The sequence below is a fragment of the Schistocerca gregaria genome, chromosome 1 (assembly GCF_023897955.1).
Source record: "Schistocerca gregaria isolate iqSchGreg1 chromosome 1, iqSchGreg1.2, whole genome shotgun sequence".
NCBI classification, from domain to species: Eukaryota; Metazoa; Arthropoda; class Insecta; order Orthoptera; family Acrididae; genus Schistocerca; species Schistocerca gregaria.
In genome coordinates this window covers 305,533,972-305,560,727 of record NC_064920.1, presented here as the reverse complement: position 1 = coordinate 305,560,727, position 26,756 = coordinate 305,533,972, and the positions used below count along the sequence as shown (strand labels likewise).

Here is a 26,756-nt window from a genome sequence, read left to right as displayed (position 1 = left end):
CAGGGGCAACCAGTCATGGGCTGTATTGTGCGTGCTCAAACACTTCCCATCGAAAACGCTGCAGGAGCATCTTCATTGCTCCTGCAGAGTGCGGCCTGGAGTTGTTACGAAGAAGGAGCCGCGTGACACTTGTGTTATGTGGGCTGCAAGACATCAGGCGAAGAAGTCTCTCACCAGGCCCTCATACTTGGCGGGAAACGCTATTTCCCAGGCATCTTTACCTGCTCTCTGTGCATTCAGAACTGAAAATAGCGTCATGACGCGATCGACGGGAATACTAGAGACACTGGCTGACACATCCGTGAAAAGGTCAATCAAATTTTCACAGTGGTTTGCGTTTCGCGACCGTTCGGAACTTACTTTCCGAATAGCTCCCGTACGTGTTGTGAATGACTCTCTGTCCGAGAAAACATGCACTTCTCTCTCTCTCTCTCTCTCTCTCTCTCTCTCTCTCTCTCTCTCTTTCTCTCTCTCTCTCTTTCTCTCTTTCTCTCTTCGAAGAAGATTTCAGTCACAGCTGTGCTAAGATACAGCATCCGAACACATTATCGGTGTCAGTGTGGAGTACTGAATCTAAACTGTTTAGAATGTCTACGAACACCGCCGTTCTTAGCAGAAATACGTCGTGTCTGTAGGTTGACAGTTGCGTTGCCACGGTCGATGCGTCGATGCTGTGGGAAGGCGTGCAGGTGGCTTTGGAGCAGGATGTCCCTTCCATTTACGCCACTGGTATTATGCTGTGTTTCAGGGCGACTGAGGAGATGACGGTGCGCGTACGGGACCCTGCGCTTGGGGAGGCTCTGCTGACGCTGCCGGCCAACTCAGTGAGCACCCTGCTCTACACGTGAGTACGCCACTGACGGCGCCAGCTGCTTACTTGTTGCACCACAGCTGATACCAAAGACCTATATAAACAACATAAACCGGCCAAAGTGCCGCCATATTTGAAGGTAATTGAAAACTTAGCCACCAGGATTTGTAACGTCATGTTAATCGACATAGGCCTCTGCTAGAACAGAGTTATACAGTTTTGTTTGTCACGCAATAGCATTTACTTTTACCGGTAGTTACTTTTTCTGTATTTATTGCCCGCACGACGCGTTTCGGGAAACAGTTGCAAATACGAAGTGCGTTTTTTACTCTACTGGCCATTACAATTGCTACACCACGAAGATCACGTGCTATAGACGCGAAATTTAACCGACAGGAAGAAGATGCTGTGATATGCAAATGATTAGCTTTTCAGAGCATTCACACAAGGTTGGCGCCGGTGGCGACACCTACACCGTGCTGACATGAGGAAAGTTTCCAACCTATTTCTCTTACACAAAAAGCAGCTGACCGGCGACGCCTGGTGAAACGTTGTTGTGATGCCTCGTGTAAGGAGGAGAAATGAGTACCATCACGTTCCCGACTTTGATAAAGGTCGGATTGTAGCCTATCGCGATTGAGACTTATCGTATCGCGACATTGCTGCTCGCATTGGTCGAGATCCAATGACTGTTAGCAAAACATGGAATCGGTGGGGTCAGGAGGGTAATACGGAACGCCGTTCTGGATCCCAACGGCCTCGTATCACTAGCAGTCGAGATGACAGGCATCTTATCCGCATGGGTGTAGCGGATCGTGTCGACCCCTAAGTCAACAGATGGGGACGTTTGCAAGACAACAACCATCTGCACGAACAGTTCGACGACGTTTGCAGCAGCATGGACTATCAGCTCAGTGACCATGGCTGCGGTTACCCTTGACGCTGTATCACAGACAGGAGCGCCTGCGATGGTGTACTCAACGACGAACCTGGGTGCACGAATGGCAAAACATCATTTTTTCGGATGAATCCAGATTCTGTTTACAGCATCATGATGGTCGCCTCCGTGTTTGTGAATGCACATTGGAATCGTGTATTCGTCATCGCTATACTAGCTTATCACCCGGCTTGACATTATGGGGTGCCATTGGTTACACGTCTGGGTCACCTCTTGTTCGCATTAACGGCACTTTGAACAGTGGACGTTACATTTCAGATGTGTTACGAGCCGTGGCTCTACCCTTCATTCGATCCCTGCGAAACCCTACATTTCAGCAGGATAATGCACGACCGCATGTTGAAGGTCCTGCAGGGGCATTACTGGATACAGAAAATGTTCGACTGCTGCCCTGGCCAGCACATTCTCCAGATCTCTCACCAATTGAAAAAGTCTGCTCAATGGTGGCCGAGCAACTGGCTCGTCACAATACGCCAGTCACTACCCTTGATGAACTGTGGTATCGTGCTGAAGCTGCATGGGCAACTGTACTTGTACACGCCATCCAAGCTCTGGCTCAATGCCCAGGCGTATCAAGGCCGTTATTACGGCCAGAGGTGGTTCTACTGGGTATTGATTTCTCAGGATCTATATACCCAAATTGCGTGAAAATGTAATCACATGTCAGTTCTAGTGTAATATATTTGTCCAATGAATACCCGTTTATCAATTGTATTTCTTCTTGGTGTAGCAATTTTAATGGCCAGTAGTGTATGCTCCAAGGTATCTCAAGAGTGATGTTTGTGATGTGGGAGCTGCTGCATTATTCTGGTGACTTTAACGAAACCACGCGCATTTGTGTCGTTATTACCGAAATATCCTGCTCTATAGATCCCACCGAGTTTCAGTGTAACTTCTACATACAGTTATTACACCTTTGACTTAGACAACTTTTAGCGTGCTTCGCTCTAGGAACTTCTGTCGTACGTATGTATCAAAGAAATATATTTATATACGTCGTTGGTATTTATAAGGAAAGAAGAAGAAAATAGTCTTAAACATTTTAATACGCGGTTCGGACGGTTAATTATCGTTGCTGTTGAGGACAATTCGATATATGTGAGCTAAAGCTTGTTTTATAGCGTCATGTTTTATTCTGTGGCTTTCAAATGGGTTCAAATGGCTCTATCCACTATGGGACTTAACGTCTGAGGTCATCAGTTCCCTAGAACTTAGAACTACTTAAACCTAACCAACCTAAGGACATCACACACATCCATGCCCGAGGCAGGATTTGAACCTCCGACCGTAGCAGCACCGCGGTTCCGGACTGAAGCGCCTACAACCGCTTGGCCACAGCGGCCGGCTTCTGTGGCTTTCAACAATTCAGAAGGAAGGTAGGACTGTTGTGTTTCATCTCATACCGCGGAAGGATTTTTGTTTCTCGGAAAAGAGCATTTACCAGAAGGTCTAAGATGAGAGGAGCATATATAAATATGCCAAGTAGGCTGCCGCCTGTACCCACCCGCCTTTTGTTGTTGTTGTTTACCCATCATTATGTTAGTTACTTGTTTTTCAAAGGAATTCTGTACAAAAAAATAAAGACTAGCATAATTAGAATTTATACACGTACATACTTCATATTTCTATTTTAGTAATTGTATAACATGTAACTTTGCTCTGGACAAATAGATGTAAATTCGATACACTAAGACACACTAAATCCAGTAGAGAAATGTACTTTGGTAAACTCGTCTGCTTAAAATTCCAAATGACGGCGAAGATCCAGGAAATTGGTAAATACGACAATTACGCACAAGAAATTTTACATATGAGAAAATGGTGGTACCTAGCAAAAGTATGACATTCTTACTGTATCGTTACAATTCATGCAGCTGTACACTGCACAGGCACTGGGCATCTTTTATGAACATCAAAAGTATTTTAATTTACGTTTCAATTACAAAAACATATTAGGAACATCTGCTGTATCTGACCAACTGAAATGTTCGGTGCGTTTGACGTTACAATATATGGCGGACAGTATTTCATGTTGCTGTCATCAAAAATGTGGGTGAAATCCTAAAGGACCAAACTGCTGAGGTCATCGTGCTGTCATCCAGAATGCTGTAACGTATAGGTAGCCTCTCTGTGGATGACAGGAGCCGCACATGCCGCCACTGTACTGAAAACAACATCCAGGCCAGCTGATGCGTTGGATTCGCTTGCAGCTGGCCTCTTTGTTTGTTTCAGCTAATGAAGATCCACGTCAATTAAACTGTCTTTTTCCAAACTTTAACTGCCACCTAGTGCTCCTGAATTTATTTCCGGTGTTGCTCTTCGCTCTCTTGTGTCCACGCCTTCCCTGTCGTCAGCTTCGGCTTTTCCTGGAAGCCTTTATGAGTTCGTAATTTTTCTTCGAGCGGTCACGATTCTGGATATCTTAAAGATAAATTTAATTCTGGTAGATCTGTTTCGACTTCCTTGAACCACGCCCCTTTGGTTTACTTATCTTGAAAGAGGGTTAATATCCTTCTAGATATCCTTTCTGGGCTCGTTCGTATCACGTGGCCATGTACACAAATGTGCCAGCAGGGGAACCAAGCAGCATTGTTAAACGATAACTGCAGAAAAAAGCGAACACAACAAATGCACATGTTGATGAAATTGAAGCCACTCTGAAAGCTTTAATACAACAGAATTACTCCACTTTCAACAAGGGCTTCTATTTACAAGAAGTAGTCTGATTATTTCATTCAGGCAGCAATAGCCGACAGAGACAAACGGAGCAACAGATAAGTAATCCGCTTGTGTGTCATTTACGAGTTCCTAACCAGGAGCGAATTTAATTGTATCATCAATGTGCTTTAACAGTGTAGTTTTTTGAGTTTCTGCGTGTAAATTTATCATCTAATAGCCACAGTTCTCGCGTTTTCGTTTGCGTCAGAAAGTAAACCGATTTTCTGACATATTAAAAATTCCTAATCAGGGGCAAATTATTTAGATTCACCTGAGTGCTTCGGTAGTTAGGTTTTTGAATATCTGCGTATTACTACACACAGTTAGTGCGTTTTCGTCAGGCTCTACAGTAGAGTTGCGCAGCACGTGCCGATAGTACGTTATCTGAATGGTTTAATTTTCCACGGTCTTTAATGTGGGCAGGAACTGCGATTGTTGTGTGCGGATGCGAGCAGAGTTGGTGACACTTCGCTCTCAGCTTCAGGCTGTGATGGCTTCTGTTACACAGCTTGAGGCTGCAGTGCATGGGCGCCACTGTTGTGGGCCGGCCGTGGGGATCCAACGGACGTCCAGCACGTTCTGGAGATCGGTCCTCACTGGTGGAAAAACCAATTACTGCTCGTACTGAGGCTGACCCCTCACCTGTGGTCGGGTGAGAGGTCGCCCCGGGGCGAGGCAGGAGGCGAAAGTCTTCCCAGGCGGCCGCACGTAAGGCCTCCCCGGTTTGTCTGACAAACAGGTTCCAGGTACTGTATGTGGTTGCCACTGTCGCTGAGCCAGATGCTCTCGCCTGTCCTGTTTCAGAGGAAACCACTCAGCCTGCAAGATCCGGGCAATCGCAGAGGGTGGGATTATTGGTAGTTGCGAGCTCCAACGTTAGGCGCGTTAAGGGGCCCCTTAGGGAAATGGCTGACAAGGAGGGTAAGAAAATCAACGTTAGGCGCGTTATGGGTCCCCTTAGGGACATGGCTGACAAGGAGGGTAAGAAAATCAATGTGCACTGCGTGTGCATGCCGGAGGAGTCATTCCAGATGTGGAAAGGGTCCTCTGAGAGGCCATGAAGAGCACAGGGTGCAGCCAACTGCAGATTGTTGCTCACGTCGGTACCAATGATGTGTGTCACTTTGGATCAGAAGAGATTCTCTCTGGTTTCGACCAGCTAACAGAAGTGGTAACGCCTGCCAGTCTTGCTTGCGATATGAAAGCAGAGCTGACCATTTGCAGCACAGCCGATACGACCGATTGCGGTCCTCTGGTACAGAGCCGAGTCGAGGGTCTGAATCAGAGCCTCAGACGGTCCTGCGACCGTGTAGGCTGCAGATTCCTCGACTTGCGCCAAACGGTGGCTAGGTTTCGGGTTCCGCTGAATAGGTCAGGTGTCCACTATACACAGGAGGCGGCTACACGGGTAGCAGCGGCTGTGTGGCGTGGACTGGGCGGTTACGGGTTTTTAGTTAGAGGGTCTCGGGAAAACACAAGAAGGGCTACAGTCACAAAGGGTGCAGGCTGAACACAGGAAGAACGTAGATATAGGAACCATTGGTATAAAAGTTGTAAATTGTCGTAGCTGTGTTGGGAAAGTACCAGAGCTCCAAGCGCTAATAGAAAGCACTGATGCTCAAATCGTTATAGGCACTGAAAGCTGGCTAAAGCCGGATATAAGCTCAGCCGAAATTTTTGCGAAGAACCTAACGGTGTTCTGAAAAGACAGGCTAAACACGATTGGCTGTGGCGTGTTTGTTGCTGTCAGAAGTAGTTAAACTTGTCGCGAAATTGTAGTAGAGCTAGTATGGGTAGAGGTCATTGTTGGCAACCGGAATAAAATAATAATTGGATCCTTTTACCGACCTCCCATTTCAGATGATACTGTTTCTGAAAGGTTCAAAGAAAACTTCAGTTTGATTTCAAATACGTACCCGACTCATACGATAATAGTTGGTGGTGACTTTAATTTACCCACAGTATGTTGGCGAAAATAAATGGGTAATTCCGGAGGTACGAATAAAATATCATCCGAAATTGTGCTAAACGCATTCTCTGAAAATTATTTCGAGCAGTTAGTTCATGAGTCCATGCGAGTAGTAAACGGTTGTGAAAACACACTTGACCTCTTAGCAACAAATACGAGGGTCGGTCAAAAAGTAATGCCTCCCATTTTTTTTCTACTTAAAAAAAATAAGTTAAGTGAAAAAATTGAATTTGGCGCCATTCCTCAAACCTTCTTCTGCAATCCACTGCAGTAGTAACTTTCTGTGTCAACAGGTGGCAGCACAGCAGAAGTTTGTAAGATGGCCGACATCGATGTTCGTTTGAGACAGCGTTGTGTGATTGAATTCTTGAATGCAGAAGGTGAAACGCCCATACGCATTCATGAAAGACTGAAGAAGGTGTATGGTGTTGTGACAGTGGATGTCAGCACTGTTAGACGATGGGTTCGTCGTTGTAAGGAAGCTGAAGGGCAAGCACCGTTGACTGACGAAAAGCGGAGCGGCAGGCCGGTGAGTGCAGTGACTCCACACAACATTCAGCAAGTTGATGACATCATTCGTGGTGACCGTCGGGTGACTGCAGATGAAGTGTGTCGCATTATTTCTCTTAGTAAAGGCAGTGTGATCACGATTATTAAACAATTGGGGTACTCAAAAGTTTGTGCACGGTGGGTTCCAAGAATGTTAACCGATCAGAATAAAGAGGCAAGGAAAACAATAGCCTCCCAACACTTGCAGCGCTTCCGTTTGGAGGGAGATGAGTTTCTGAAAAAAATTGTGACCGGGGACGAAACATGGGTGCACTTTTTTGAACCCGAATCAAAGAGGCAGTCAATGGAGTGGCGTCACACAAGCTCGCCGAGGAAGAAAAAATTCAAAACTGTGCGATCGGCAGGGAAAGTTATGGCAACAGTTTTCTGGGATACAGAGGGTGTGATTCTGGTTGATTTTTTGGAGCAGGGATGCACAATAAATTCTGTTCAATACGTCACAACCCTCAAAAAACTTAAAGCACGTCTTCAGCGAGTTCGCTCAACAAAATCAATGGCAGATGTTCTTCTTTTGCATGACAATGCAAGACCACACATCAGTCGTCACACCTCTGACGAGATTGTCAAAATTGGATGGGAAGTTTTGCCTCATCCCCCATACAGCCCTGACCTGGCACCATCAGACTTCCATCTGTTCGGGCCACTAAAAGAAGCTCATCGTGGGATTCATTTTGAAGATGAGGAGGCCGTCAAAACATCCGTGCGTCAATGGCTTAGGAAGCAGAGCTGTGATTTTTACCGTGCTGGGATACATGCCCTTGTTCAAAGATGGACCAAAACTGTAGAGATGGGCGGAGATTACATTGAAAAATGACAAAATGATCCTCAATGTTGTGGTTTTCAACCTATGTAATTGCATTTAAATTTCCTGACAATTAAACGTAGAAAAAAAATAGGAGGCATTACTTTTTGACTGACCCTCGCAATTCTGACTTAATAAGCAGCATCAAAACCGATATAGGGATTAGTGAACACAGGGTTGTCGTAGCGAGATTGAATATTGTAATCCCAAAATCCTCGAAAAATAAGCGGAAAATATACCTATTCAAAAAAGCAGATAAAAATTCACTTGACGCCTTCCTGAGAGACAATCTCCACTCATTCCAAATTAATAAGATAAGTGTAGACCAAATGGGACTTAAATTCAAGTAAAAAGTTTCGGCAGTAATTGAGAGACTTATAACAAATAAATTAACAAACTAGTGAGCTGATCCTCCTTGGTACACAAAACGGGTTAGAACACTGTTGCAAAAACAACGAAACAAACATGCCAAATTTAAACAGACGCAAAAGCCCCAAGATTGGCGATCCTTTACAGGAGCTCGAAATTTAGCGCGGAGTTCAATGCGAGACGCCTATAACAGTTTCCAAAACGAAACTTTGTCCAGAAAATCCAAAGAGATTCTGGTCGTATGTGAAGCATGTTAGCGGCAAGAAACAATCCATGCCTTCTCTGCGCTATAACAACGGAGATACTATCGAAGACAGTGCTGCCAAAGCAGAGTTACTAAACACAGCCTTCCGAAATAACTTCACAAAAGAAGACGAAGTAAATATTTCAGAATTCGAATCGAGAACAGCTGCCAACATGAGTAACGTAGAAGTAAATATCCTCAGAGTAGTGAAGGAACTCAAATCACTTAATAAAAGCAAGTCTTCTGGTCCAGACTGTATATCAATTACGTTCCTTTCCGAGTATGCTGATGCAATAGCTCGATACTTATCATATACAACCGTTCGTTCAACGAAAGATCCGTACCCAAAGATTGGAAAGTTGCATAGGTCACACCAATATTCAAGAAAGGTAGTAGGAGTAATCCACTAAATTACAGGCCCATATCGTTAACGTCGATATGCAGCGGCATTTTAGAACATGTATTGAGCTCGAACATTATGAATTACCTCAAAGGAAACGGTCTATTGACACACAGTCAAAATGGGTTTAGAAAACATCGTTCCTGTGAAACACAACTAGCTCTTTATTCACATGAAGTGTTGAGTGCTATTGACAAGGGATTTCAGATCGATTCCGTATTTCTGGATTTCTAGAAGGCTTTTGACACTGTACCACATAAGCGGCTCGTAGTGAAATTGCGAGCTTATGGAATATCGTCTAAGTTATGTGACTGGATTTGTGATTTCCTGTCAAAGAGGTCAAGTTCGTAGTAACTGACGGAAAGTCGTCGAGTAAAACAGAAGTGATTTCTGGCGTTCCCCAAGGTAGTGCTATAAACCGTTTGCTGTTCCTTATCTATATAAACGATTTGGGAGACAAGCTGAGCAGCCGTCTTCGGTTGTTTGCAGATGACACTGTCGTTTATTGACTAATAAAGTCATCAGAAGATCAAAAGAAACTGCAAAGCTATTTGAATGGTGCGAAAAGTGGCAGTTGACCCTAAATAACGAAAAGGTCATCCACTTGAGCGCTAAAACGTACTCGTTAAACTTCGGTTACACGATAAATCAGTCTAATCTAAAAACCGTAAATTCAACTAAATACCTAGGTATTACAATTATGAACAACTTAAATTGGAAAGAACACATTGAAAATGTCGTGGGTAAGGCTAATCAAAGGTTGCGTTTTATTGGCAGGACACTTAGAAAAAAAACAGACCTACTAAGGAGACTGCCTACACTACGCTTGTCCGTCCTCTTTTAGAATACTGCTGCGCGATGTGGGATCCTTACCGGATACTACTGACGGAGTACATCGAAAAAGTTCAAAGAAAGGCAGCACGTTTTGTATTATCGCGAAATATGGGAGAGAGTGTCACAGAAACGATACAGGATTTGGGCTGGAAATCATTAGAAGAAAGTTCGTTGCTACGGAATCTTCTCACGAAATTCCAATCATCAACTTTCTCCTCCCAATGTGAAAATATTTTATTGTCACCGAACTACATAGGGAGGAATGATCACCACGCTAAAATAAAGGAAATCAGAGCTCGTACGGGAAGATTTAGGTGTTCATTCTTTCCGTGCGCTATACGAGGGAATTGTGAAGGTGGTTCGATGAACCCTCTGCCAGCCACTTAAATGTGATTTGCAGAGTATCCATATAGATGTAGATGTACATAAAATACAGCATTATCAGGTTGCGAATATTGACAAATACAAATACAATGGGCATCTGCGTCAGTCACTGATTTATTTTGCCACTATGCATTTCGATGGTTCACACCATCATCTACGGATGGAGAATTGTTTATTTACATAGTTGATGTTGGTGAAGACTACGGACATTTTTCCACAGTAGCAAACCAGGGGCAGCGTAGTTCATGTTGTGTCTTTTGCTAATGATAATTTTTTTTTGTAAAAGTCACTTTTGAGGTTAAAAACGTGAATTTCTGACAGTGAATGGTACTAACAGTGGCGGTAGAGACGTACTACGTCTGCATACTGCTGCCTGTTGTATGTCCTCTCTACTATGCATACAACATGCAGCGATATGCAGACGTAGTACAACTGTACGGCCACTGTATGTACCATTCACTGTCAGAAATTCAGGTTTCTTAACTTCAAAAGTGACCATTCTAAACAAACAATATTTATCATTAGCAAAAGACACAACATGAACTACATTGCCGTTGGTATGCTACTGTGAAAAAACGTTTTATTCCACATATGCAGATCGTCTGATACAAGAAAACCACCGCCCAAACAACGCGGCACCGGTCTCGAGATCCTCAGAAACGCAATAGGATCTCTAAAAAAACTGACGAGAACTAAGATATACAAAAAGCAGTGATACAAGGAATTTAAGTCTTGAATGAATATAGAATACGGTGCAGCAAAACCCTGTTTGCAGCATTCAATTAATTAAAGACGCTTCTGCCATATAAAATATAGTAACGAAATGTCCAGAAACATCTGCTTCTTATTGCCGAGCGGTTCTAGGCATTTCAGTCTGGAACCACGCGGCTGCTACGGTCGAAAGTTCGAATCCTGCCTCGGGCATGGATGTGTGTGATGTCCTTAGCTTAGTTAGGTTTACGTACTTCTAAGTCTAGGAGACTCATGACCTCAGATGTTAAGTCCCATAGTGCTCTGAGCCATTTCAACATTTGAAAAAGTATTTTACGAATAAGCAAATTTCTTTACGACTACTTTGCAGATGACATGCTCTCAAAACGATAAAAAAAGATTAAAAACAAACCATTTTTACAAGTAATGTATTTTCAGGTGAGCAATCGAAGCAAATAAAAGGAAATGCACGTATCATACTTTTTAGGCTTGAAATGGGAACTTTGTATGAAATTTTACAGAGTTAAATCCAGAGCCACAGAATCTGACACAAAGATGTCAAAACATGTCTGGGTAAGCAGAAAAAGAAATACATCGTGTTTTTCATAAAGCGAAGTTTTTTTAAAAAAATAAAAGAAACGAGTCCTGGTTTCTCACTGATTTCTAGGCCTACTGGCGCATTATCCCTACTTCCATTTTGTATTAATAACACTCTTTTGACCTAACCACAAGCTCTGTTCATCCTTTCACCGAACTTCATTCAATCTTACTTCAACTATCCTTTTCCTCTTTTAAACTGTCTATCCTAACTACCTGTATAAGCGATTGAACAATCCATTCTCCGACTCGTAGAACGCTGGTTTTGGTTTTCCTGGTAACGTCATCTTCCTCAATAGGCTGGTTGGTTGGTTGATTTGGGGGAGGGGGCCAAACAGCGAGGTCACTGGCTGTGTCCTTTGAAAGGAACCATTCGAGCATTTGCCTGAAGTGATTAGGGAAATCATGGAAACCTAAATCAGGATGGCCGTAGGCGGGTTTGAACCGTCATCCTCCCGAACTAAGTCCCGCGAGCTAACCACAGCGCCGCCTCTTTCGGTCTCCTGAGTAGTCCTCGCCCAAAGTTCCGTCAGGGGGATTATTTTATCTTCGGAATATTTTACTCAACACGATGCCATGATCTTTACGCGATACAGTTGAGCTGCATGTCCTTGGGGGAAAAACGGATCTGTAATTTCCCCCTTGCCATCCATTCACGACATCAATACAGAAAGGTCATTTGGCATCTCCATACATACCTCTCCGTTGTGGTTGAACCTACGTCCATCTGTATCGTTGAGGCAAGCAGGCTACGCCACGACGGCAAGGTGGTTGGTTCACCTGCGGTGGGATCAATGTACAGTCAGAAATATATTTGATATTTTGCAGGATCACAACAAAATCTTCAGGTAATAAAGCAAATCTCTTATCATTTCTTCTGGAAATCTCCTTCTTATTTAGAAGAGACACTGCAAACAATGGATAAAAATAATACACTCCTGGAAATTGAAATAAGAACACCGTGAATTCATTGTCCCAGGAAGGGGAAACTTTATTGACACTTTCCTGGGGTCAGATACATCACATGATCACACTGACAGAACCACAGGCACATAGACACAGGCAACAGAGCATGCAGAATGTCGGCACTAGTACAGTGTATATCCACCTTTCGCAGCAATGCAGGCTGCTATTCTCCCATGGAGACGATCGTAGAGATGCTGGATGTAGTCCTGTGGAACGGGTTGCCATGCCATTTCCACCTGGCGCCTCAGTTGGACCAGCGTTCGTGCTGGACGTGCAGACCGCGTGAGACGACGCTTCATCCAGTCCCAAACATGCTCAATGGGGGACAGATCCGGAGATCTTGCTGGCCATGGTAGTTGACTTACACCTTCTAGAGCACGTTGGGTGGCACGGGATACATGCGGACGTGCATTGTCCTGTTGGAACAGCAAGTTCCCTTGCCGGTCTAGGAATGGTAGAACGATGGGTTCGATGACGGTTTGGATGTACCGTGCACTATTCAGTGTCCCCTTGACGATCACCAGAGGTGTACGGCCAGTGTAGGAGATCGCTCCCCACACCATGATGCCGGGTGTTGGCCCTGTGTGCCTCGGTCGTATGCAGTCCTGATTGTGGCGCTCACCTGCACGGCGCCAAACACGCATACGACCATCATTGGCACCAAGGCAGAAGCGACTCTCATCGCTGAAGACGACACGTCTCCATTCGTCCCTCCATTCACGCCTGTTTCGACACCACTGGAGGCGGGCTGCACGATGTTGGGGCGTGAGCGGAAGACGGCCTAACGGTGTGCGGGACCGTAGCCCAGCTTCATGGAGACGGTTGCGAATGGTCCTCGCCGATACCCCAGGAGCAACAGTGTCCCTAATTTGCTGGGAAGTGGCGGTGCGGTCCCCTACGGCACTGCGTAGGATCCTACGGTCTTGGCGTGCATTCGTGCGTCGCTGCGGTCCGGTACCAGGTCGACGGGCACGTGCACCTTCCGCCGACCACTGGCGACAAAATCGATGTACTGTGGAGACCTCACGCCCCACGTGTTGAGCAATTCGGCGGTACGTCCACCCAGCCTCCCGCATGCCCACTATACGCCCTCGCTCAAAGTCCGTCAACTGCACGTACGGTTCACGTCCACGCTGTCGCGGCATGCTACCAGTGTTAAAGACTGCGATGGAGCTCCGTATGCCACGGCAAACTGGCTGACACTGACGGCGGCGGTGCACAAATGCTGCGTAGCTAGCGCCATTCGACGGCCAACACCGCGGTTCCTGGTGTGTCCGCTGTGCCGTGCGTGTGATCATTGCTTGTACAGCCCTCTCGCAGTGTCCGGAGCAAGTATGGTGGGTCTGACACACCGGTGTCAATGTGTTCTTTTTTCCATTTCCAGGAGTGTAGTTACGTTTATTTTAAAACCTTTCTCCGTGGCCGAGGCTGCTATCGCACGAATTTGAGGTGCCGTTCAGCTTGAGGACTGACGTTCAAGATTCTGGTAGCGGAAGAAACTTTCACCACCGGCATTTTGTCGGCACCTCGTGGAGACGGGGCAGGATTAAGTTCCAGATCACCAGACTTTACGTCAGCGTCTTGGATTAAATTCCAAATCCCTCCACAGCGTGTCGTGGGGTGTGACACTGTAGACGGTAATCACTCGGATGGAGACGCTGAACGCGACGGTCGAGAGAAACTGGCTGTGTGGCGACACTGGACTACACCCTCTCCGTCCTCTCGTGATCATAAAAACAAATACATGGTCCATCACTATAAACATACTGTTTACAGTCACATACACTCAGCATACACTTAAGGCACAGTTACCACACGCCTTGAAAACACTTTCCCAATAAGGCTTAATGTGCTGAACTCACCTTCAAGGACTACTAGCCATTTCATATTTGTTGTCAAGTTTTTGTTCTCACAAAATCTTGCTAGAACTGTTTGTCAAATATTCTCAAGAGAACGGGTAACGTGATATTCCTTCTTCAGAAGGGGCAACAGAATTGTATTATTGAACTAAGGGATTATGAATTAGCCTACCATTTTATTTACAACATTAATCGTTGGCCTAAAAGTCGTGTAACTAAATCAATATAGCCAAAAAATAAAGTGATATTACAAATTTCATTGCCTGAAGACAGTGAGCAGGTGCTCCAGCGAAATACGAGAATTTATATTATATACATGCATCACGAGGCACAACGCTCGAGCCGGCCGCGGTGGTCTCGCGGTTCTAGGCGCGCAGTCCGGAACCGTGCGACTGCTACGGTCGCAGGTTCGAATCCTGCCTCGGGCATGGGTGTGTGTGATGTCCTTAGGTTAGTTAGGTTTAAGTAGTTCTAAGTTCTAGGGGACTAATGACCACAGCAGTTGAGTCCCATAGTGCTCAGAGCCATTTGAACCATTTGAACAACGCTCGAGCGCTTTAGCTGCTGGAAAAATGTCTTGTCTAGTGCAACTGTTGAATAAATAGTTGGTTTTATCTCAAACATCACTCCGAACTCAATTTCAGCGTTTAATCCCCCTGAAAACTGACTGTTCTTATTTTACAGGAGCAGCTGACGCAGACCACCTGGATTCGAAATAGCGATGGAGCAACTTGGTCCTCGTGAACTGTGAAAGGAAGTGACAGAAATAAAAAAGAGCTGAAGAATTATTTCCTTTTGTATTTAATTCGCAAGTTTTTTCAAATTCAAATACAAAGCTGTTACCAACTTCGTGGGCCAATTATTCATTCGAAGCTATGCTTATAAGTACATTCGTATTTCATAAATTTTGTATAATGAGCCTTCAATACTGTATACATGAAACCAGTGGGGTTATATTCGTTTATGTGTTATTTAATTCTAAGGAAAAAAAATCATGTCGAAACTGAATTTACTTTATATAATTGATTAATCTCCTCTGCTACCCGCTAACCAACCTCTGATGAAGTACGCTAATAGTTCCATAGATAAGAAAAATAACCTATTTAGCGATATTATCTACAATACAATGGTTAGTATTTGTGAATTATAAATGAGTTCTTTCCCTTACGTCTCTTTTACTAACACAAGGAGGAAAGGGAATAAGTGTGTATTGCCCATCCTTCAAGACCAAAGGTGTACGACACAAAAATATTTTCTCGGGCGGTGTAACACGACACATACTGGAGAGGTAACAGAAAACGTGAGAGAAGAGAAATTAATGTGAATAACTTAAAACAGGTACAGTTCGACAGTGCCATCGGGTGAGCTGGCCAACCAGTTGAAGAACTTTTTACAAAGACTTTAGTTACATATAAATACAGATAGACAAATACCGCTATGTTTTGTGTGGGGCCGCTGCAGTGGGAAGAAGTATTTGGAACATATAATTATTGTGTTACTGATATTTCACACAAGCTCTGCAGCAAATTGAGAATCAAGTTCAATTTTCTGTCGTCAAATTACTGTCAACATAATGCAGAAAATGCAATACCTTCACATGTATTGTAAACCAAACCGCACAGTACAAATCTTTAAAAATAGTAATTCCGTTTTCGTGCTCTAAAACAAAATGAGTAACCAGTATCAACTTGTTGCATTCTTATAGAATTGATAAATCACACAAAATGTCCGAAGTATCATACAAAATTTTAAAGAGAGTACATTCCCACAAACAGTTATCGAAAAACATGAGAGATGCAGTGAAAAAAGTTAGACAAATTTCTGAAGAGAACAACATTATAAAGTAAAAAAACAGAAAGAAAAATACAACTCTGCTGCAGACATTTCTGACATTCTACTTACACGAAACTTAAATACCTGTAGCCAAGATAGACCCCGCCAAATGATGTAAAAAAAGTACAATAAAACTATAATAAACATACACAAAGGTTTTCAAGCGAGAGTAAGCACTACATCATGTTTTATGCATTCAGCGAAATCGTATCACGTGACTTTCGTTACGAAATTATTCTAAAGCTATAACAATTATACTCATAGTAACTTTACGATCGCTCTGCTGTGCTATACGAAAAGAGATGACATTGTAAAGTTGAAGTAAATAATTTTGAAATCTGTAGAATATAAATCAGTCTTCGATTTCTCATTGTTCTTTTGTTTTATAGCTGATTCTGATGTGTTTGATTATCTGCTGTCGTCCTAAACTACGGCATAGAACAAAAAAGTTTTGCAGCCAAGACAGCCAAATATGTAAAACATAATAACACTATGTAAAAAAACACGAACACAATTGCCCCGTAGTGTTAGGACGCTGTCAGCACACAGTATGCTGTCGGTGACCTTATAGTACGGATCAGTTGTGTTTTTTTCTTATAGTTTCATTATGTGCTTACGTGTACTGATGGCTGCTATCTTGAGTACAGATACAGATCTTTTTTGAATACTGTCTGCTGACGGTGAAATTACAATGGGGGTCAATTGTGTATGTTTATTATAGTTTTATTGTACTCTTTCACAACATTAACATCTATACCGGCTACTAGTATTTACGTTTCATGTAATTAGAATGTCAGAAATATTTGATGAGAAACAGCTAAATCTAAAAGCTCCAGAAAAAAATAAAAATATTTGGGATAAAGGTTCTTATACAAAGGTTGCCCAGAAAGTAATGAACGTAATTTTTTTCCTTCAGCAATTCTTTATTGAACATATGAGAACTGCACACAGCAAAGAATGGTGTTTTATCTACACACCCTATTTTTCCACGTAATCTCCATCACGTTCTATGGCCTTCCTCTAACCCGAAACAAGGGCGTGTATGCCCTGTCCGTACCATTCCGTGTCCTGGTGACGGAGCCAGTGTTTCACTGTGTGAATCACCTCTTCACTCCTCAAAATGTCTTCCACGAATGGCGAATGACAAATCGTCTAGCTCCGCCGAACCGCTTTCTGATGACTCCACCCTCCATGCCCAGCGACTAACTGTACTTCTGTCGACAGCAGATGCTCCATAGATTTTGCACAAGCGTTTTTGAATATTCTCCACAGTCTCTTTCTCTGCAGTGAGGAAGTCAATGACGGCACGTTGCTTGCAACGTACATTATTTACAGACGCCATTTTGAAACTCTCCTGCGTCTACGCTATGTGATGGAAGTGAGGGAAATTTGGCGTAAGCACTCAGGAGACTTCAAATGAAACATACCTAACGTTTCACATCCATAGCAATCATCGCCTCTTTCACCACAGCAGGTACAGTTGGAAGCGTCTACAAAGATTATTGCATGGGATGCAACTGTGTGGGAGATTAGAAATTATTCATCTTCTGGAAGGCGGTCAGCTGTGAATGTCCTGAATGAGAGAGGAGGTCCCACTGCTTATGTTTGCCAACGAGTAGACAGCTCTGTCATCAGTGCCTTCCGTATAATTTTTGATGCATCAAAAACTACGTCTCATGAAGAAATACGCAAAATCAAATCCTCGAAAAGAACTAAAATACAATGAATGGAGAAACTGATAACCATCGTGTATGTTCGGGTTGTATTGTGCACAAAAGTTATGTCTGTGGATGATCTCTGGTCTCACTCTTGGGGGCCTGCTTTTATCAGGACATTATGCCAAGCGACAGATTTCAGGAGCGTCTCAGATTTCTCCGTTTCGATGAAAAATCAACCAGGGCTGAACGCCTGGCAGGCAACAAATTCGCTCTTGTATCTAAAATTTGGGGAAAGTTCAATGTAAACAGTATCCACACCTAACGCCCTGTAGAAAATATAACCAATGACGAGCAATTGTTACCAAGCAAAGCAAGATGCAGCTTTACTCAATTCGTGTCCAACAAACCAAACAGATATGGTTTGAAATTCTTGTTGGCTGTGGATGTAACGACAAAGTGCATATGTAATGCTTTCCCATACCTCGGCAAAGAGGACACGCATAGAGAGAAACAACCACTTGGAGAGTACATCGTTCTGTGTCTCATGGAGCCATTTGTAAATCAAGGAAGAAATGTTACCACAGACAACTTTACATCTCTTCAACTTGCAAAAATATTCAAAGAAAAGAAAACTTTAGTAGTTGGTACAATGAACAAGATCCGCTGTGAAAGCCACGATGAAGTAAGGAAGTAGAATGCTGAAATTCACTCCACCATAATACTGCACAATAGCGGCAACACAGACCGTAACTTGGCTGTATACCAAGGAAAGAAGAATAAAAATGTCATTCTTCTGAGTATGCTGCATGCTGAAGTAGCAATAAGCAAGGAAGGAAATACAAACCAGAAGCCGGCCGCGGTGGTCTCGCGGTTCTAGGCGCGCAGTCCGGAACCGTGCGACTGCTACGGTCGCAGGTTCGAATCCTGCCTCGGGCATGGATGTGTGTGATGTCCTTAGGTTAGTTAGGTTTAAGTAGTTCTAAGTTCTAGGGGACTGATGACCACAGCAGTTGAGTCCCATAGTGCTCAGAGCCACTTGAACCATTTGAACAAACCAGAAACCGTAATGTTCTACAATGCAACAAAGTACGGAGTGAATGTGGCTGATCAAATGACTTGTAAATATGCTATGAAGGTTGTATGTAGTAGATGGCCAATCCATGTCTTCTACAACATACTGGACATAGTGGCAATAAATGCATGGGTCATCTATAACATAGTAACGAACAAGAAAATGGAAAGTAAGAAGTTCATACTTCAGCTGGTAAATGAACTCAAGGGAACGGAAGAGCTAGACCATCAGGCAAAGGAAGAGAATATGGGATTAAATCACCTAGAAAGTGGAGGAAGTTCGAAATCAGCCTCTGAATAGGCAACAAGACCAGCGAAAACTGTGTAAAGTGCCACAAAGCTGTGTGTAGAAAATGTGTGTGTAAAACAGAAATCACTTGTGCTAAGTGCATCTAGCAACTTCAAATTACTTGAGCGAAAAGTAATACAGAGCTGTTTGTAAAACACATGTGAGTGTAAAATGTGCCTGGAAGGTTGTATGAATAGTTAATAAATTAAAATCTATAGTTAAAAACTTGTTAGCAGTAGCAACAATAAATTTATATGATACATTGTTGTTCAAATAAATTAGTAAATTATAAATAATTGTTGTGATTACTAGAAATAAAGTATGTATTAACAAGCACTAAAAAAGTACTTGTTTAAGTCAAATACGAAAATAGGTCAAAATGACAACTTTCTGCCGTTTTAGGAATGTCAGAAACTCCGCCGTTCCTGTCAAAAAAAAGCCTGTGGATCAGGAGAACGACTCATGGGTGCACAGTGACAGATGGTCTGAAATGGTTTCAGTCGGGTACGTAGTTCTAATTTTCATCCACCAGAGTACAGTAGTACACAGAGACATCCAAGAAACAGGTCAAGAGAATGTTTTTGTAAATTGTTCTGTTTATTTCTTGAAGACTTTTTGTTTATTTACGTTTGTACAGTTTTGTATATGCTTTCACTAATGTGAATGATGCGTGAATGTAGTCTAAAGTAAAAATCTAGATCGTTGTTCTACTGACAAACGCTGTACGAACTAGCGTGAGAAAATTTTAAGACACTGTGTGCAGATGACAGGGAATTTTGTATCTTAACATGTTAAGTAAGTTTATGATAAAAGGAAAGGTAATTCGAATGCAAATGAAAATATTTAATAACAAAGTATAAAGAAAATATCAAAATGTAAAATGTTTGTTTCGGGAAAAAGTACAGTTCGAAAGTGTGTTATTTCTTGGTTGGTCAGTCATGAAGAGCGTGGAGTAACGCGAGAGAATAATGTTTCTCTATTCGCCTTAAAGAAAACTGACCAATCAGAACGGAGTATTCTCCGCGCGTCTTTCCTCTTGGAGATACAGAATGCTTACACCAACTTAGGGAAACAGAACCAAGTTTCTCAATGGTACGGTCGTGTGTAGTACATGCTCCGAAGGAAGTTATACTCTCCTGGAAATGGAAAAAAGAACACATTGACACCGATGTGTCAGACCCACCATACTTGCTCCGGACACTGCGAGAGGGCTGTACAAGCAATGATCACAAGCACGGCACAGCGGACACACCAGGAACCGCGGTGTTGGCCGTCGAATGGCGCTAGCTGCGCAGCATTTGTGCACCGCCGCCGTCAGTGTCAGCCAGTTTGCCGTGGCATACGGAGCTCCATCGCAGTCTTTAACACTGGTAGCATGCCGCGACAGCGTGGACGTGAACCGTATGTGCAGTTGACGGACTTTGAGCGAGGGCGTATAGTGGGCATGCGGGAGGCCGGGTGGACGTACTGCCGAATTGCTCAACACGTGGGGCGTGAGGTCTCCACAGTACATCGATGTTGTCGCCAGTGGTCGGCGGAAGGTGCACGTGCCCGTCGACCTGGGCCCGGACCGCAGCGACGCACGAATGCACGCCAAGACCGTAGGATCCTACGCAGTGCCGTAGGGGACCGCACCGCCACTTCCCAGCAAATTAGGGACACTGTTGCTCCTGGGGTATCGGCGAGGACCATTCGCAACCGTCTCCATGAAGCTGGGCTACGGTCCCGCACACCGTTAGGCCGTCTTCCGCTCACGCCCCAACATCGTGCAGCCCGCCTCCAGTGGTGTCGCGACAGGCGTGAATAGACGGACGAATGGAGACGTGTCGTCTTCAGCGATGAGAGTCGCTTCTGCCTTGGTGCCAATGATGGTCGTATGCGTGTTTGGCGCCGTGCAGGTGAGCGCCACAATCAGGACTGCATACGACCGAGGCACACAGGGCCAACACCCGCCATCATGGTGTGGGGAGCGATCTCCTACACTGGCCGTACACCTCTGGTGATCGTCGAGGGGACACTGAATAGTGCACGGTACATCCAAACCGTCATCGAACCCATCGTTCTACCATTCCTAGACCGGCAAGGGAACTTGCTGTTCCAACAGGACAATGCACATCCGCATGTATCCCGTGCCACCCAACGTGCTCTAGAAGCTGTAAGTCAACTACCCTGGCCAGCAAGCTCTCCGTATCTGTCCCCCATTGAGCATGTTTGGGACTGGATGAAGCGTCGTCTCACGCGGTCTGCACGTCCAGCACGAACGCTGGTCCAACTGAGGCGCCAGGTGGAAATGGCATGGCAAGCCGTTCCACAGGACTACATCCAGCATCTCTACGATCGTCTCCATGGGAGAATAGCAGCCTGCATTGCTGCGAAAGGTGGATATACACTGCACTAGTGCCGACATTGTGCATGCTCTGTTAACTGTGTCTATGTGCCTGTGGTTCTGTCAGTGTGATCATGTGATGTACCTGACCCCAGGAATGTGTCAATAAAGTTTCCCCTTCCTGGGACAATGAATTGACGGTGTTCTTATTTCAATTTCCAGGAGTGTAATTTCCGGTTTTAGATGTGCAGGATGATTAAAAAGTATTTTAACGTGAAGGCATATTTATTCCTTTTTTTTTAGGAAGTACAGATTTTGTAAGTAATTTTGTGTAAGAGAAAAGACAGTAATTCCACGTGGCATATTGGCCGGATCGGTGACTAAAAATTAGACATCAAAAATTAGACACCGATAAGCGTATACACACTGAAGATAGACGTTAACTGTGGATATTGTATCACAGACATATGTCACTAAACCCGCCCAAAGAAATAAACAACCATGCATGAGCAGCGCCTATTAGGCGGTCGGGGTCCGGAAGCCGATCAGTTCCAGTAATTCCAGCAGAAAGGAGGTGCACGGCTCATGTTGTCTGCAGTTCAACCATGCCTAAACAGTCAATACCGCGATTCGGTAGCGTCTCCATTGTTACTTTGTGCCAGGAAGAGCTCTCGACAAATGTCCAGGCATCTCGGAGTGAACCAAAGCGATGTTGTTCAGACATGGAGGAGATACAGAGAGACAGGAACTGTCGATGACAGGCCTCGCTCAGGCCGCCCAAGGGCTACTTCTGCAGTGGATGACCGCCACGTACGGATTACGGCTCGGAGCAACCCTGACAGCAACGCTACCATGTTGAATAATACTCTTCGTGCAGCCACAGGACATCGTGTTACAACACAAACTGTGTGCACTTGGCCGCATAATGTGCAACTTCACTCCCGACGTCAATGGCGAGATCCATCCTTGCAAACAAGACACCATGTAGCGCGGTACAGATGGGCCCAACAACATGCCGAATGGACCACTCAGGATTGGCATCACGTTCTCTTCACCGGTGAGCGTCGCAAATGCCTTTAACAAGAAAATCGTCGGAGACGTGTTTGCAGGCAACCCAGTCAGGCTGAACTCCTTAGACACACGGTCCAGCGAGCGCAGGAAGATGGAGGTCCCCTGATCTTTGGGGTGGCATAATGTGGGGCCGACGTACGCCGCTGATGGTCATGGAAGGTGAAATAACGTGAATGCCGTCCTCCAACAGATAGTGAAACCATGTCGGCAGCATATTGATGAGGCAGTCCTCTTCACGGACGACAATTCGCGCCCCCATCGTGCACATCTTGCGAATGACTTCCTTCAGGATAACGACATCCCTCGACTAGAGTGGCCAGCATGTTCTCCAGACATGAACGCCGTCGAACATGCTTGGGATAGATTGAAAAGGGGTGTTTATGGACGATGTGACCCAACAGACACTCTGCGGGATCTTCGCCGAATCGCCGTTGAGGAGTGGAACTATCTGGACCAACAGGGCAACTTCTGGATAGTATGCCATGACGAATACAGGCATGCATCAATGCAAGAGGACGTGCTACTGGGTACTAGAGGTACCGGTGTCTACAGCAGTCTGGACCACCACCTCTGAAGGTCTCGCTGTATGGTGGAACAACATGCAATGTGTGGTTTTCATGAGCAATAAAAATCTTGATCTCTACTCCAATTTCCTTTAGAAGTTCAGGAACTCTCGGAACCGAGGTGATGCACGGGTGTAATTCCGAAACGCGTCACTTGCTGATTGATTAAATCATTCTCCATCTGTTGTATGACTTTTTATGCGACGTTGTCAGCTTAAGGATAAATCTATGTATAATTAATAGAGAAGTCGCTAGCCTCCTACGTGACTTCATGCCAGACCTTTAGTGTGCGTACATGTCACAGGAACCACTGTAGCAACTGAATTTCACTAGAAGTCTTTCGAAGAGTGTTTAATAGAAGTTCTTTAAAACATTTTCTGTTATGTGTGCGGAGAGAACACACTATTCGAAAGACGTCCACGCAATCCAGCTACAACAATGGTTCCTGTATTAAGTACACTTCAGACTGGAATACTACGGACGTTTGATGTAATGGGACCTGAAGAAGACGCCAGTGAGGCATTACAGCTAGTACCCTAAATAAAGTTTTCAAAAATATGCGCTGATGGTACATACTTCTACAATAACTCAACGTTTTTGCTTATTCTTTTTTTATTGAGACCTTTTTCTCAGTACCCGTTAGATCAAAAGAAATGGGTACGTGCACCCACCCATTTAATCGAGGGTAAGATAAACATGTTTAAAAAAAGAGATAACGTCGAAATACTCACCGTGACTCATGTTCACAGTAATCTGAAAAAGTGAGTCCATATTATAGTACGATAATACCCCATAGACATTGCAGAACCACCTTCAAGCCTACACTGAAAGCTAAACGTCTTATTCGGCCGTTGCTGCACTTGACCGCTTAAGCAATTATGAAAGATTATCAAATGCATTCGCAAATTACGTATTGGATTCCGCAGTGGCTACGAGATTTACTAATAACGAATGGAAAATCTCTGCCGTACGGGACTCGGACTGGGATTTCTTGCTTTGCCAAGCAATCGCCTCCAGGACCGACTCAAACTTTCATATCTCATAGTGTGTACGTCCCAAAGCACCGACATACAAATCGTATGATTCCCGCATAGGGAGAGATTGTTTTGCTCGTCAGATCGACTTCCCTTGGCATGAAATACAGTATTTACACTGTTGGCCATTAAAATTACTACACAAGGAAGAAATGCAGATGATAAACGGGTATTCATTGGACAAATATATTATACTAGAACTGACATGTGATTACATTTTCACGCAATTTGGGTGCATAGATCCTGAGAAATCTGTACCCAGAACAACAACCTCTGGCTGTAATGACGGCCTTGTACGACTGGGCATTGAGTCAAACAGAGCATCGATGGCGTGTACAGGTACAGCTGCCCATGCAGCTTCAACACGACAGCACAGTTCATCAAGAGTAATGATTAGCTTATTGTGACGAGCCAGTTGATCGGCCACCATTGACCAGACGTCTTCAATTGGTGGGAGATCTGGACAGTCAGCTGGCCAGGGCAACAGTCGAACATTTTCTGTATCCAGAAAGGCCCGTGCGATCGTGCATTATAATGCTGAAATGTAGGGTTTCTTAGAGATCGAATGAAGAGTAGAGCCACGGGTCGTAACACATCTGAAATGTAACGTCCACTGTTCAACGGGCCGTCAATGTGAATAAAAGGTGACCGAGATGTGTAACCAATGACACCCCATATCATCACGCCGGGTGATACGCCAATATGGCGATGACGAATACACGCTTCCAATGTGCGTTCACCGCGATGGCGCCAAACATGGATAGGATCCTCATGATGTAAACAGACCCCGGATTCATCCGAAAAAATGACGTTTTGCCATTCGTGCACCCAGGTTCGACGTTGAGTATACCATCGCACGCGCTCCTGTCTGTGATGCAGCGTCAAGAGTATCCGCCGCCATGGTCTCCGAGCTGATAGTCCATGCTGCTGCAAACGTCGTCGAACTGTTCGTGCAGATGGTTGTTGTCTTGCAAACGTCCCCATCTGTTGTTTCTGGAATCTAGACGTGGCTGCACGATCCGTTACAGCCATGCGGATAAGTTGCCTGTCTTCTTGACTGCTAGTGATACGAGGCCGTTGGGATCGAGGTCGGCGTTCCGTACTACCCTCCTGAACACACCGATTCCATATTCTACTAACAGTCATTGGATCTCGACCAACGCGAGCAGGAATGTCGCGATACGATAAATGGCAATCGCGATAGGGTACAATCCGACCTTTATCAAAGTCGGTAACGTGATGGTACGCATTTCTCCTCCTTACACGAGGAATCACAACAACGTTTCACCAGGAAACGCCGGTCAACTGCTGTTTGTGTATGAGAAATTGGTTGGAAACTTTCCTGATGTCAGCACGTTGTAGGTGTCGCCACCGGCGCCAACCTTGTGTGAATGCTCTGAAAAGCATTGCATTTCACAGCATCTGTCCGTTAAATTTCGCGTCTGTAGCACGTCATCTTCGTAGTGTAGCACTTTTAATGACTAGTAGTGTACTTTTCTCTCCATTAAATGACTGGCCGCATATAGCTATTTCCTGTTATCTAAATGCATGCATATCCTTGGGAGTGTTACATCCAACTATACAAACACCTTACATTGAGGTGACAAAAGTCATAGGATACCTCCTAATATCGTGTCGGACCCCCTCTTGCCCGGCGTAGTGCAGCGAGTCTACGTGGCATGAACACTAGTTTTTGGCAGTCCCCTGCAGAAATATTGAGCAGTGCTGCCACTGTAGCCGCATACCCACTTAGCCATTGAGGCGTACCAAGCACCTGTCCTACGGAACCAATCAACAAGCTTACGTGGAGATTCTCTCGGTTTGAATGTGAACTTGCTCAGCCCATTGTTTTCTGGATTCACTGTTTCTGCCATAATTTGTTAAGAAAAGAAGTCAGCAAATCTTGATGAAAACTGAGAGATCTGTCGGATGGTCTAATTCGAATACTGGAGTTGATCTGAAAGTAAGTTCCCATCGGTCGCTAAATGGAAGCCATAGTGAAAATCGGAGACATTTTGTCTGCAAGAGTTAGCTACACTTTCCAGATACTCTCTGCATAGTCTACTTAGACATTTTTCGGAGCGTTATACGAAATTTTCAAAACCATCTTCATAGAAGGCAGCCGCCTGTACTTTCCGATAATTCTCTACGCTGGTCTATAGCGCGTAGCCTGCGCCCAAGTGTTGTCTTCGTATCCAGCGTTTCATGTGAAAAGAGATGATACTCAGGGCGAACCAATGAGGGCTGTGTTGTGGGTGATCGAACACTTCCCATTGAAAAGGCTCCAGGAGCGTCTTCACTGCCCCTGCAGAGTGCAGCTGAGAATTGCCATGCAGAAGGAAGTGCGTGGCAGTTGTGTTAGGTGGGCTGCATTCATTAAGACGAGGCCTCCCAGCGGGCCCTCGTACTTGGTGGGAGACATCGTTGTGGGAGGCACCTTCACTTGCTCACAGTGCGCTCTCAACTGAAAAGAGCGTCTTGATGCGATCGACGGTCATACTAGAGACACTACTCAACACATCTGTGCAAAGCTTCTTTGGGTTTTCACTGTGGCGTCCATTTCGTGACCGATCGGAACTTACTTTCTGGACAACCCTTGTATATAATGTAGTCTTTGAGAGTCGTCATGTTTGGTAGCGTTCTTCAAAATCCTTCTAGTAGACTAAAAACTAATTTGTAAGAGTATTTTTATAGTTATTCTCTTCCAGCTTCTATACAT

At 44.5% G+C, this 26,756-nt stretch overlaps 1 protein-coding gene across 1 annotated transcript in view; it reads left to right on the top strand.

Moving 5' to 3' along the window:
- Positions 1-15,200, top strand: part of LOC126342759 (lysosomal acid glucosylceramidase-like) — a 170,938-nt gene extending 155,738 nt beyond the window's left edge. Inside the window, exons 10-11 of the mRNA XM_050001882.1 lie at positions 749-844; positions 14,877-15,200. Of these exons, the coding sequence (XP_049857839.1) occupies positions 749-844; positions 14,877-14,886 (106 nt within the window). The 3' untranslated portion in view covers positions 14,887-15,200. The remainder of the gene's footprint in view (positions 1-748; positions 845-14,876) is intronic.
- The last annotated feature ends 11,556 nt before the right edge of the window (positions 15,201-26,756 follow it).